At 49.4% G+C, this 14569-nt stretch overlaps 1 protein-coding gene across 3 annotated transcripts; it reads right to left on the bottom strand.

The window, feature by feature from the left end:
- Positions 1 to 30: 30 nt before the first annotated feature.
- On the bottom strand, positions 31 to 12751 carry BID (BH3 interacting domain death agonist). 3 transcript variants are annotated; one of them, XM_015865184.2, is made up of 6 exons: positions 12629 to 12751; positions 5313 to 5379; positions 3246 to 3459; positions 2340 to 2485; positions 1260 to 1463; positions 31 to 769 (listed from the first exon to the last, which is right to left on the bottom strand). In XM_015865184.2, exons 2-6 carry the CDS (start codon positions 5319 to 5321, stop codon positions 758 to 760), a joined length of 585 nt encoding a protein of 194 aa, XP_015720670.1. In that variant the 5' UTR covers positions 5322 to 5379; positions 12629 to 12751; the 3' UTR covers positions 31 to 757. The 3 variants fall into 3 exon arrangements, with proteins under 3 accessions (XP_015720670.1, XP_015720679.1, XP_015720662.1); XM_015865193.2 differs by lacking the exon at positions 12629 to 12751 and adding an exon at positions 7307 to 7440; XM_015865176.2 differs by lacking the exon at positions 12629 to 12751 and adding an exon at positions 5488 to 5506.
- Positions 12752 to 14569: the final 1818 nt, after the last annotated feature.

Here is a 14569-nt window from a genome sequence, read left to right as displayed (position 1 = left end):
TTGTAAGTTGCTCAAATATGCACGTGTATGTCATGTTGTTATGTCCATTTTTATTATAAAACAAACACCAAACACTAATAAAAGGACATTATTTACATGATTTCTTCAGAGGCAGCTGGATCACAAGTAGAGCCTCAGCCACCATTATGCAATGGTGCATATATCAAACAACCTGAGTCCAAGTCTGTTCACTGAACCTGAGATGTGAAAACAACGTGCTACTGACCAAGACACCAGGTATTCCTCCTCATTCAAGGCTGGCATCTTCTTTCACTCCAGCAAACTGCTCTGAAGCCAATGACCACCTTCCCTCAAGCATAGCTGGATACTAACCCCCACCCAGAAAATCCACCCTTGCACCTTGCCCAGCTGCAGCACAGAAACCTGCAGGATGCAGCAGTTGGTTAGAAATACTGACAAGGTGGGCTCAGCACCCAGTGCACTTCCCCTGGAGGCGTGAGCCAGGGGCTGTACCTGCATTATATCTGCTACCAATAACGAGAGGGAAGCAAAAACAAAGGAAAAGAAAAAACACCAACTTTGTAAAAATGGAGAAGAGTAAGCACTATATCTTACAGGTGCTGGCAGACCAGTCATGCAGCTCTCACTACCATCGCTACTGTGCTAGTCTACAAAAGCCCACCTACAAGCTCTGCCTTCCCTTTCACAGCTGTGTCTCAAAAGTTACGAGCAGAAGTAGTATCTGAGCAGATCAAGAAATTCAAAAGTCTTCAGGAAGCCAGCGGCTGGAGATCTTTCACTCTTGCAGCTAGGAGGAAAGAAACAGAACCAGCATTAACCACAACAGCATCTTGCAGCCACCAGCCCTCTGGCTGCCCACCCAGCCCATGGACTTGGGCAGCTGCCAGGGAGGCAAAGCAGCAGCAGCCTGTGCACCCACAAGGGCCTCTGCACTCTACACATAACCATGCCTCAATGCTGCCACCTGCTGTGCATCTGTTAGCCCTCTGCCCTGCATTCTGTGATAGGACTGGCTTTGGAGGGGGGAGGGGGGGGTGAGGGGTTCCAGGAAAGTGAGCAGAAGCTGGTCGCTGCCCTCAGCCTCTCTCCCTCCCTTTGCACATTTGCCTTCGGGGCTTGCAGGTACCAGCAGCTCTTCCCTGCTCAGCCCCCAGAGCCCCAAGCATTACAGGAAAACCAGCAGGCATCTGGCTGTGCCCTCAGGGAGTAACCAGGGCCAGCAAAGAGACCTGCGCTGTGACTTGCGCTGAGCTGCAGAGCTGTTGGATAGCACACACCATTCTGACAACGTAGTTGTGGAGGTGCTGGTTGATGTAGTTCACAGTGGTGCTGAAGACACGCTGTAGAAGGGAAGGCACTTGATTTGCCACTTTCTTAGTTAAGAGCATTGCTAGCACCAACATGGCCTTCTCTTGCTCCAGATCTGATGGGATGGCTCTGGCAAGTCCTTCCACTGCCTGTGACAGGTACCGTGTTATCTCCTGCATAGAGGGAAGAGAGGATGTCAGTGCAGCAGCTGCACACTTGTACAGACACATCATAAGCTGCCAAGCTCCTTCCCAGGCTGTTACACACACAGGTGGCAGCAAGGATGATTGATGGTCTCAAAGCTCAGCTGCTTACCCCCAAAACCCAAAGAAACAACACACAGCATTAGAAAATTTAGTTCAGTTATCTCTTGAAGATACCAAAAGGCTCCAGGGAAGCAAATTGTGGCTGCTGATCCAGATGTGGGTATATCCCTTGCAGAGCAGTGAGGCACATTAGATGTTGGACCAGGGATGCTACGCCTTATCCCATCATAAGCTGAGAAAGAACCTGCACTGAAGCAGCAGAGGTGCCACCCAGAGAGGCCTTTTCAGCAGGTAACCCATCCAAGCACTAACCACTGCTAGTCCCAACACTGACAGCCTGTGAGACAGAGGATTAAGGAAGCACTGGGTCACACTGTTTGCTGAGTCTCAGTGTTCAGCAATAAACACAAGCCAGACTTGTGCCAAGTTTGTCCACCTGCCCAGCAGCAGACATTCAGGACCCAGCGTCAGAGTTCAAGGATCTTAAAAACCAAATTACCTCTGGAAGTCAGCCCTGTTCCAGCAACCTCTCCTTCCCCACCTGCAGAAAGGGGACACAGCCCAACCAACTCACTTTGCAGGGCTGCCGCAGCATACAGGCTCACCATATCATCTCCTCTAGCAGAGCGTCACATCAAATATTACCATTTCTGATTAATTTTAGAAGTGCAGTAATCAAGGCATCAAACTAGCAAAGGTGTTGCAACCTTACTGCTACAGCCACAGCAGGAAGGACTCAACATTTAAAAAGGGGAGCTATTCATCAGGTTACTTTTCACTCACCTCTCTCGGCAGATTCTCATTCCGAAAATGTTGCACTAAGTCATTCACTACTTTTGCTCTGATTTGTTTATCCAGCTGGTCTCCGATCTCAGCGAGCTGAGCAGCAATGGTCCGGACAACTTCTTCATTCACCTCAGGGTCAAGCACTGCCAACACACACAGCAGGATTTGGTTTGCAGGCTGCAGTCACACAGGTATGGCATTTTGCCCATCTCCATTGCTAATCTCCCTGTGCCCCCCCATCCTCTGCCAGGATCTGTGCCATGAGCACCATGTAAAACATAACCATCTCCTTTTGGCAAAGCTTCCCGTTGTCACTTTGGGCCATGAAATCAATGCATTTTGTACAATGAGGTAATATTTACTATAGCAGTTACTCCTTACACTGCTTCACTACATCTACATGCCAGCTGGCACATCGTGGGCAAGGTGCAATACCCAGTGCTGCTTAGGGCTAGTGATGCACAAACAGTACAAGGAACTATTTAAGAAACTGCCTCTGCCACATCAGTACAGCACAAGGGAATTAACTCAGTACCAGAAAAAGAGCTGCTCCTAAGTCCTAGCCCAAGAAGTGCTGAAACAAAACTCCTTGAGGAGCAATGGGAAGCTTATCAGAACCACTTAAGATCACGTTACTTAAGGACAGAAATGATTAGTACCAGCTTTGTAGCCCTTGTCTCACATGCTACAGACTGTGCAGCAGGACAGGTGCTCAGCCACCAAGAGGGTGCTGCACTGCCAAGCATTAGCTGCCCTACCCCAAGTGATAAAACCCCAACCAAGTCAACCACCAGCCGTGAAGTTTCTCAGCAGAGAAAATATTGCCAACCATCTATCACAAGATAGTAAAGAGAGAAGGGAGTAGAAACAAAGCCCAGAATGCACGTGGGAAAGAGAACTCACCTAGCTCACCATTCTGCAAGTGGCCACTTCGATTCCCATCGGTCTGAAGTTCCCCATCACTGTCGTAACACTGAACCTCTTTAGCAGAACGCAGGATGCTCTGCTTCTGTAGGAGTGGCAGCTGCTCTCTGAACTCACAGCCAGAGGACTTCACATCCAGAAAAGCAAAGAGCAGCATGCGTTCCACACGGTCAGATCCATCACTGTAGATATCCTACATGGAAGAAGAATCGCTGTTAAGCCCACGTCCTGCTGTGTAGGTTTGTACAGATGCTGTTTTTCTTACAGTGAACACCTTTTCCTGGTCTCCTTTGGGTACACTGTGTAATAATGCCCAGTTTGTGAGCCCAGAGCAAATGCAAGCTAGCTCCTAGATGCATACACACAGCTGTGCTGGTTAACACTGGCTGGCTCTGATCTTACAAACCAACAGGTGAGGTGTCAGCTCAGCTCTTGAGTGGCAAGGATAAAATCCCTGATCAGGACTCCTGAAACAAAGAAGAACACTCTGCACAAGTGACCCACTTCTCTATTCGCACATCTGTTTCAAAGGTTTTCTCCCCTGTATCTGGGAATTGGGCACTCTACTTCCTGCACAGAACTAAGCCAACGGTTCCCCATTTAACTTTAATCAGAGCACAGCAGTAACAAGGTGGGGAGCGGAGATAACAGCTGCATAAGCCTGCAAAAAAAACTGAAGTCTGCATTCCTTTTCCCTCTTGAATGGGATCTAGACAAGTTCCATAACAAACATTCAGATCACTGCACAGTCAGGCAGCTGCTCATAAGAACAGCAAGACAGCAGACCACTGGTGTCTCATATTTATTCACCTGCAGTAAGCAGGCACAAGCTGTCCTCTGGCAGGGCAGCACAGTCAACCCAGGTGGGTTAGGCTGAGGGCATCCAGCAAGTGGGCTGTGATGGAAGCAAGAAGTCCTATGAGAACACAGGGCCTCAACCAACCAAGGCTCCTGCAGAAAAGCATTAGACTTGTCCAGTAATCCCAATGAAGCAGCTGATGGAGCAGGATGTATAAGCACAGAAGTGAAGTGACAAAAAAAAAACAATCCTTACTCTCGTACCCAGACTATCTGCTCATGCAGTAAGGAGGTGCTGAGGCTTGAACAGAACCACCTAAAGGAATCAAGGTTAAAAGAAAATTGCTTTGCCTTGCCAATTGCATAGGGGAACGGGTCATCAACCAGGATGAGCCTAAGAATTGAAACAGTATACCCCTGGGTAAGTAGAACCTTCCAAGGCCACTACATGTCTACCTAACTAACAGTACAGTCACAGAGTGCTATGATGGCCTATGCAACAGTAGAAAAATTGTGACAAATAAGGGACTAAACATTTGCAGGGGAGACCAGGCAGAGGAGGGGCAGAACAAGGGCAACAAGCCTGGAAGCAAAAACAAGCAGGAAATAAGGTATGATCAAAGATAAAGCACACCTTCCACGAGTGGAGTAAGAGTGCCTACAGACAATAGTGAAGGTCACTGGGTGACCCAAGCACCCTGGGGCACCACACTGATCAACCCATCTGACTTACCATGTTTCTTTCCTGAAGACTCATTGTGGGAAAGCACAACAAAGAGGGTCAGAACTGTGCCTTACAACCACACTTAATGCTAGAGGGTGACAGATGTTACATATTTGTGGGGTTTGCAACACGCATATGATAAAATAGTAGCTCTGAAATCACATTTATTACAGTGTTTTGTGCAACATTAATTTGATCACAGTGATGGGTCAAGTAGATAATTTGATTTATTAGTTTCAGTGGTTTGCTACTTAATAAACATCATTGCCTCTTAAATCAGTTGCATCTCACGCCTGCGGTCTAATGGGAGAGTCTCACACTGAGATAACAAGGAAGCAGCTTGCAAAATAAATGGTTCCATCCACCTTCTGTCTGTATTCATGACAGAGGGGTGCAGCATCAGAGACTCCAGCAGGAACTCTGAGGAAGATGAGAAGGGCACAAGCCAGTACGTTTTGAGACTCAGCCCCTTCCAGGTACTTCTGAACAAGTGCATAAGTGAAGTGACTTCATTTGAAACTAACCTGTTCCATGACAGATTCAGAGACAGAACAGCTCGTCACAGTCTGCTTCAGATCAGAAGTCCTTGCCCTGCAAGAATAAGAAAATGGTAAAAGGAAACAATAAACCCCAGCACATACATACCTTCAAAAAGCACTCACAAGTACTGTAGAAATTGACCTTTCCATGGATACATACATTTCTGGAGAGAACTGCCCACAGACAAGGCTGGGAGAATAGCAGCTGATCTGGCAGGAAGGGCCTTAAATCAGGTGAACCAGGTAGGAGCCTTTTCCATGCCAGGCAATAACCTGGCTGTGGTGCAGTACCTGTTGACCCAAATTAGGGCACAAGCACCCCAAAGCTCACCCACCCAGATCACCAGCTACCTGGACTCATGATGACACACTACATTTTAGAGCAGTAACCCTCCACAACTGTGCTTTAAGCAATTAGGTGTGCAGGTGGGAAAAGAGGGAGGAAGTGAAAGCAGAAGTGCATTCAAACTCTGAAGGAAGCCACGGTAACAGCTTCAAGAGACCAGGAATTTCCCAGCTCTTCAAAGACTCCTAGAAGCCCCCAGTGCCAAAACACAACCTGAAATACATCTAAAAAAACACAAGAGCCCGGAAGCAGCCTTTCAACCATGAAGTCTTTTTCATGTAGTCATTACGCTAAGCTTCTGGCTTCCTAAAACTAATTTAATTTCTGCTGCTTTGCATTGCACTATTTCTGTGCTCAGTTCAGATCCCACCTGCTGCCACTCACCCCTACCCCAAGGCACATTGCTGGCTGATTAGAGACAGTCAGTGGGTACCTGGGACCTGACAGGAGCTCTGGAACAACACAGGGCTACCTTTCTCCTGGCCTTTGTCTTTGCTGGAGAATAGATATTTATTAAGGTTGGAGAACTTAATGTTACACTTCCACTTCCTTCTTGGTCCCAGGGATGCTTTGTCAAGTCAGTGGCAGGACTGTGGCTCTGCGTAGTAACTCACAAGCCATCCCAGAAGCAGCTACATCACCGTCTTCCCATAGCACAGATGCAGGTGTTCTGCAACACTGACGGAGGTGTGACGTAACACAAGCCACTACAGCTGCACGCAAGCAACTGTCCAGATGTACAAGTGAAACCATCTGAGCAGCTTTCCTCCTCTTACAGACCTTTACAAGAAGTGGACCACTGGCACCCAAGCCCAGGCACACTGTTAGAGGGTGACTGCCTTGTTCCTTCCAGAGGGGAATTCCAGAATGCTGCTGCAAGGTCAGCTGAGCAGTCAGGGGATAAGCTGCCAAGAAAGAACACCAGCCCGTGCACAGACAAATGGAATCTTTCTTTCACACCAATACCATCTGAAGCTTAATTCATTACGGCATGTGAATCCTGACTGCCCTTTCTACCCTCCTTAAGATGAGTGCAACCTTGCTTTTTTCCCTCCCCTCCATCACTAGGGACTTCACCTGACCACCATGACTTGTCACATATTGAGTGACCTGGTGACTGCATCAGCCAATTCCTTCAGGACTCTGGGATGCATCTCATCAGGACCCATAGACTTATGGATGCTCAAGTTCCTCAGAGCAGTCACTAGTGAAGACTGAGGCAAAGAAATCAAATACTTCAGCTATCTCCTTGTCTACCATCAGCAGCCTGCCTGTATTGCTCACTAGCTCTGCAGGCAGCCATAGAAAAGCAGGTCCCAGAATCCCTATAGCAACAATGCTAACCTAACCCAGCTTTCATCCCATCTTCACACCCCCAAGACAGCTCAAGAAAGAACCCATGCCATGGATAACACCCCTGGCTTGCCACCACTTTCCCTTCAGATCTTTCACCTCTCCTCACAGCTCAGACAGCAGTGACTATTCTTAGCCCTATCAGACACTGTCTGCTTATGAAAGCAGACTTTTCAGCAGCAGAGCCGCATGCCTGTAGGTCTGCTTCCCTTAACAGCTTGTCTAGATTCCAAGACACATCCTGTACAAACACCTGGACAGACGCTATCAAAGGACTTACTGTGAGCTGTCAAGATATTTATCTTTGTTTCAGTTTTGGGTTAGGAGTGAATTCAAGTCTTCAAAGCAGAATAATCCATCAGTCATTGAGAAGGAGAGCACTTACAGCCAGCGCATTCATTTCTCTCTCTGACAACTGAAAGATAAGAACCTCAGAGTGCTGAAAATGAATGACATCATCATTGGAGTCAACTCTACTTGTCTCACAGGGAAACATTTCATTGCTGAGCTGCAAAGCTCAATACAGAAGCATTTCACAGACAGGGAAACCAAAGCACCTGGAGTTCACACAACTTGCTCTGCCATCTGACAGGTTAGAAACCCCCACTTCAAACCATAACCACTGTATTTCACTGTGTTCCCAAAAGCACGCCGCAGGCAAACTGCTTTACATGATGAATCAGCAGTACTGCCAAGTCATAAGAAAACCATAGCACGGACCTATTAAGTTCCTTATTTGAGGACTTGCAAACAGTGCCTGACTACCAGCCTTAACACCTCCAGCAGACAGAGCAAGCAGAATCCACATCAAACAGCACAAAGTCTCAAAGAAATCCCATCACCTCGCCACACAATTCCTAGCCCAACAACCCAAAAGAAACCACGAAGCCCAGCTGACAGCTCCCCCACACACACTTCTCTAACAGTGGAAGAAGCCTGACTGCTCACGTGGCAGCTGCACACACTGTAAACCCCATGTCCCAGACACTTGTGATTTATTTGCTAGACACTTCAGTAAGATCCCCTGCCTGTCAATACCTGAGAAGGCTGCTCACACTCACCCATCCCTCTGGCTCTCAAGCAGGGGCACTCATTGCTCGAGGCTGTCAGCTTTTGTTTCTCTTGCTCTCAGCTTCAGATTGCTTCCTCCGTCAAGCTCTGTGAATAATGCCACCTCCAAGCACTCCAGCATGGAACAAAACCACACTTTGCTCATAACATCGCTGAGGGAAAAATACTCTGAAAGGTGCCGAAATCTTCCTGCTTCTAACAGCTTCCCTGCTTTATTTCCCAGTGTTGAGTGGCACTAAAATGGTACACATAGACCTGATGCCAACAAATGCTCACCTGCCAACCTCCTTTGCTAGACCAGTTTCATATTCACTTCCTTAGTGCAGAGGAAGCATCACAGCCTGAACAGTTTAAGTATGCACTGTGAACTTGAACTCAGTAACCCCTAATGATTTGTTTGATGGGAATCTTCTTACCCCCTTTTTTGAAAGCAAAACAGGACCGGAGACTTCCAAAGACATTTTGGAACGGCCTTTTCATTTAAGACATATTTAATCTCCCCAGGATCTGCTGCTGTTTCACCTTATTACTAATTCTGTGCATTTGGATGGAGACTCCGCTGTGAATCACAACAACCCTCCAGTTACCAGATGCAATACTTGGATTTCTTAGGAAGAAGCACCACCCAGCTTTCTCAACAGCCTTCATTGTCGTTTGGCTTAAATACTCTCATCCAGTTCATAGGTGGCACATCAATGGCAAGGAAGGAAAACAGGTCCTCTTTAAAGAAGAAAAAAAAAGCATGAGCTTGCAACCGCTGTGGTTTCTGTATCAGATCGGGCTGGAGGCAGCAGACAACACTTGCTAGCAAGCCTTAGAAGGCAGCCTACAGATGCAGCTGGGCTGAAGATCGGTGAGCAGGAAGCCTGCAGATGGAACTGCCACAGAGCTCAACGCCAGGGCTTGGATTGAGTCAGCTAGAGCAGGATCCAAAAGGAATCGGTACAGCCACATCTCACAGAAGGTGCAAGATTTAATCTTTACTACAGTGCACACGTTCATTCTGAACTGGGATTATGTATGGGCAAACCACTTGTAAAGCCAGAGACATAAGAGTTTTCATCCAGTTTTAGAGGATGTTTCTCCTGGGGCACAAGCTTGCACTGCAGCATATCTTTACAGCTGAGCAAAGTGCCTTGAGAGGGCAGACAATGCCACCTGACAACAGCAACTCAGGAATAAGGTGGCACTTGGAGGAGATCAGACAAGAGCTGGTAAGGAGCTGGGATCAGGGCACTGGGCACTGCAGCTGCTGTGCCATCTAGAGGACAAAAACATCCTCATCTGAAACAGCCATACTCCTGTTAACATCAGCAGACAGCAGAATAAGCAATGCCACTTCACACTGCAACTTAATGCAATTCATAGCTGATGTTGGTAGTAAAGCAAAACGTGAGCAATCAGTTTTCTCTACCACGTTATAGGTGTGCAAGGAAGGAAACCAACAAGGAAAGAGCCGCAGAGACACAGGCAACACTAACAGCCCTCTGCCTCTGGTTATCTTCAGAGCACGTAGTCAAACAAGAACTATTCTTGTCCATGCTTGACAAATACACGGCTTCGTCTCAATACCTCACAGCTTTCCCCAAGCACAATGCTTTCTTATACCTGCCTCCTTCCTCCTAAACATGAAGCATATCACAGCTGTAAATGTCTTGTTCTTAGAGCCATGTATGAGTGCAAGCAGACCCAAGGTTGATTCCCCAGAAGAGCCAGATGCTGTTCCTCTGGTGACGCTGGATGTGCTGGCTCTCAGGGGAACTCTCGTGTTGTGTTGTATTCCCAACTCTTGCTCCTGTTGCAATGACTGGACAGATGGAGCCAATGGAAAGCAAACCCTGAAGGAACCTGTTAGGATGGCTACTTAGCACTGCTTGGGCTGCCCAGCTGTAGGCCCACAGGCACAGTGGAGTTCTGTGGATTTTACACTGAGCAAAAGCCTGACTGTGCATGCAGCAATGCAAGCCATTTCACTTTCAGTTTAAATGGAAGAGGAAGCACCAGCCGTTCTGTCCCAGAAAGTGAATGTAAAACTAAAGCAAAGCAACTAGCTGATCTAAGCGAGTTTGTACAGCTGTTAAACTAAGGGCACAGCACCAGCTACACCAGACTAACAGACATTGACACAACACTGAAAAAATGAGAAAGGCATTTTCATCCATTTAAGAGATGAAAGAAAATGCCCAGTGCATTACAGCCACAGCCACTGTCCACACTCCAGGAAGCTGCAGTGAGGACGCAGCAGGAACAAGCCAAAGGTCGGGTGATGTCAAAACACAGCACAGGGTTCACTGACAAACCAAAACGCCACAGCCAGGTGAGCAATGACTGCACACAGTTTAGTTGCCCTGCTCATGCCTCAGAGTCAGGCCCAATCTCTGTGGTGAGGACCAATGAAGCACACTCTGTAATCATTAACCAGTAATTTTTCAGTAACCCATTCCCCCCCCCCCCCCCCAAGATAAGCCAGCAAAACAAGGGATCCAGCTTTTAAGCAGGAGCTTTGCACCTTCACTCAAGCCATGAGTTCAGCTTCCTAAATCAGAAACACCAGCATGTATTTAGTTTTGTACAGCAAGCAGATATGAAGATAGTGTACAATCTGGAGCTGTTGTTATCTAACACGGCCCAAGCCACAGCAAGCTAAGAGAAAAACAGAGGAAGGTGCTAAACAAAGAATATCAGATTTGCTGGTAAATTCTGAGGAACTGCTCGCTGGAGGAAATGAAACCTGCTCAATTGCCATCAACTCCCTCCAACAGAGATAACCAGTGATTCAGTTTATTTCCCTACCCCCACCACTTAATAATTCATACCCAGAGGCAACAAAACTGCTTTATCCAGGAGCCTACCTCAAATAGCTGAGACACCACAGCTATGTCAGCAGGCTCTGCACACAGCTATTATGGCCCTACTCTCCCACCAACATCCCATAACCACAGAATCATATAGAATCACAGAATAGCCTGGGTTGAAAAGGACCACAATGATCATCCAGTTCCAACCCTCTGCTATGTGCAGGGTTGCCAGCCACCAGACCAGGCTGCCCAGAGCCACATCCAGCCTGGCCCTGAATGCCTCCAGGGATGGGGCATCCACAGCCTCCTCAGGCAACCTGTTCCAGTGTGTCATCACCCTCTGAACCACAGCTTCCAAGGGTCAGGTTGTATCATAAGTTCTCCAGAAGCAGCAGCCACAGGATTTACGTGCCTGCCTGCTTCCAGATTAAGCACCTTCACTCTATCACAGTGTAACTGCTTGCTCTCCCAGCTCCTGCTCAGTGTGGGTGCCTCCTGTCATCCTGTTACACAGAAAAAACAATACACGGAAACAGCATGGCATAACTGACCCTAGAAGTGCTCAGAACACACACACACAGCCTTCCCCACTTAGAAGTCATTGCTTCAGGAGTTTATTTTTTATAAACCAACCCCAAGCTGAACTTATTGCCCTCAGCTTGCTGAATCTGGGTGTGAGGAACCCAACAAAACCACCCTGACCAGGAGCCTTATTTTACCTTCCTGAACACAGCATACACCACCACATAAACAAGGATGAGCAGAGCAGGAAGGCAAGATTGCCACATCCACATTCCCAGCAGCAGGAAACATACCCAGCAGACAAACATCCACATCAGCCCTCTCCACCTACACCCGTAGGGCTGGCTGGTCCCTGAGCCCTGCCAGCTAGTTCCTCCTAATGAGGAGTGAGATCTAGGAGGAGAGGTTGCTGAAATTCAGGCAAACGTGCTGTTATCAAGATATAGAACACATTCCATAAGGTTGCGTACAATGCCATCAGCATAAAGAAGGCAGCAAGGAATGGATGCTGCCTTCATAGAATAGGCTGGAATAGCCCCCTAAGATCATCCAGCCTAACACCAGGCCATGCCCACATCCCTCAGTGCCACATCCACACGGTTACTGAACACCCCCAGGGACAGCGACCCTATCACTTCCCTGGGCAGCCTGCGCCAAGGCCTCACCACTCGCTCCGAGACGAAATGCCTCCTAACATCCAGCCTGATTTACCCTGAAGAAACCTCTTGAAAACGTTTAATATCTAAGTTGGCAGGAAGAGTTCAAGACCACACGGAAAACCCGTGGAAAACCACGGATCTCCCACACAGATACGCTTCCTCAGACAGCTGTAAGCGCTGCGGTTCGCTTTCATTTCGTTAAAGACCCCCCCGTCCCGCCGAGCCCCTTCCCGAGGGCCCCGCCCCAAGGCGACAGACAAAGGAGCGGCGCACGGCGATGGCCGTAGGACGGTACCGGCGGGAGGACCGACGGGAGAGGGAGGCATCGCGGCACGGCACACCCGGAAGAGCTGCAGAGAGGGATCGCGGGAGAAAGTAAAAGCAAACAAACAAACAAGGGACCCGCTGAGGTGCGACCCGGCGAGCAGAAGGGAGCGCTGCAGGGAGATGGCGGCGCTCGGTTCAGACGAGAAGCCGCTTCAAACCCGCCCCAGCGCTGTCCCCGGGCCGCTCCCGCAGCACGAAGGCGGCCGCGGCCATGGCCGTACTTACCGGGAGCAGCGCGGCTCTACTCGCGGTTCGCGCCCGCCTCTATTTCAAGGCCCCGGCTCCGCCTTCTGCGGCGCGCGGGGCGGGTGGGGCTTGGGCTTCCCCGGCCGGATGGAACGGAGCGGGATGGAGAAGGGGGCGGGGAGGGAACGGAGGACGGAGGTGGCCGGCGTGAGCGCCAGCAGGGCAGGCGGGAGGGGGGGGAGAGTGGTGCGCGGTAGGGGTGGAGAGCGCCGCCCCGCGGGGCTGTGCGGGGCTGCAGCCGAGGGTGCCGCTCCTCCTCCCGTCACGTGTGTGTCCGCTGTACGGCACAGCCCGCCTTGCAGCTGCTTGGCGCGTTGCTGTTGAAAGCAGCCCAACCACCAAGACCAGTGGCTGCACAGAAGCCACATCCCAGCCTGGCTGAAATGCCTCCAGGACAGGCTGAGGAGATGGGTTTTGTTCAGCCTATGAAGAAAGAGAAGGTTGCAGGGTGACCTCATTGGCAGCCATTTCAGTATCTGAAGGGAACCTATTACCTAAGGTGTGCCCTCCTGGTGGCGCAGTGGTTAAGGACGCCACTTTGCAACACTGGAGGACCCTGGGTTCGGAAAAAATTTTCCACTTGTGGGGCCGGGGGCAAGTGGTAGAAGTGCCGCTCTGCTACACAGGAGGCTCGAATCCCGGGGTTGGACTCTGATGATGCTCTAAGGTCTTCCAAACCTGCACGGAGACCTGTGATACTTGGTGATACTGTATGAGGGGAATAACTCTTCGAAAGGGCTTGACAATAATAGCAGGACAACTGGAAATTGGTTTTAAGTATAAAAGAGGGAGAATTTAGTTGGATGTTAGGGCGGAATTCTTCACATGAGAGTCTCTGTTAGGCCCTGGAACAGGCTGCCCAGGAGGTTGTGGATGCCCCGTCCTTGGAAGGTGTTCAAGACCAGGTTGGACGGGGCCCTGGGCAACCTGATCTAGTAAAGGTGTATGTTTGGTGGCCTTGCCAGGCAGGGGGGTTGGAACTACATGATCCTTGAGGTCCCTTCCAACCCGGGTCATTCTGTGATTCTGTGATGGGGCATCCACAGCCTCCTTGGGCAACCTGTTCCACTTCCAGCCAAATCCCAACATAGTTCTGTCCGTGCTCTTCTTGGAGCCCACAGAGTGTTTGCAGTTTGACTACATCAGCTGCCAGCCCTTTCCTTAGCCAGCAGAACCCCAGGCTGGAAGGGGCCCGACTCCCTGCCCCACGCTGGCCTCGCTCTGAGTGAGGCAGGCAGCCTGAAGGGAATGAAAGGCTGAGTGTGGCAGGGTCGGAAGTTCCCGGGGGTACTTTGGTCAGCATTGGAAACTGAAAGCAACAGCTGCGCCACGCCAGACTCTGATGAGAGGATTTGCTTTGTTAGGGGGCCTTTTCTGGTGTTATTTCCCTACCACACCTGGCTAATCTGCGCAGGAAGTGTGACTGGCCTCCAGGGTCAGTGTAGCTTTTTGCTGAGGAAAGCAATACAGGATGCTCTCTCTGTGGGACTGACTGTTCCATTCCTAGTTTATAAAGCGGGAGAATCTGTGGATATCTAATTGAGATCAGACATCTTTCGTGAGTGCTTGGTGGGCACAGACTGAGAGGAGTCCCCTGAGCCAGCAAGACTGCAGTGTAATTAAAAAGGCAGATGAAGTGTCGCAAGGCTGACTTCCTTAAATATGATGGGGAGCCTCCTGTGTCCACGGGTCCAGTTGTCACTTGCCATATAGCCACTCCTTTGGCACCAGGACTGGCAATATTTATTGCTTTCTGATACCAGGGTGATCCTTTTCAGTTAGCTGCAGCCTGCCACCCAGCCAAAGAGGAAAGCCCGAGGCCCAGCATCCCTTTCTGTGACCGCAGTAGGTCTGCTTCAAAACAACCACTTAACAAACACCAGTTTTTCCTTTGTTTTGATGGTGGTTGGGCGGGCGGGC

Source organism: Coturnix japonica, chromosome 1 (assembly GCF_001577835.2).
Source record: "Coturnix japonica isolate 7356 chromosome 1, Coturnix japonica 2.1, whole genome shotgun sequence".
NCBI lineage: Eukaryota > Metazoa > Chordata > Aves > Galliformes > Phasianidae > Coturnix > Coturnix japonica.
The sequence above is the reverse complement of the archived record's forward strand: the minus strand, read 5'-3'. Positions and strand labels throughout refer to the sequence as shown.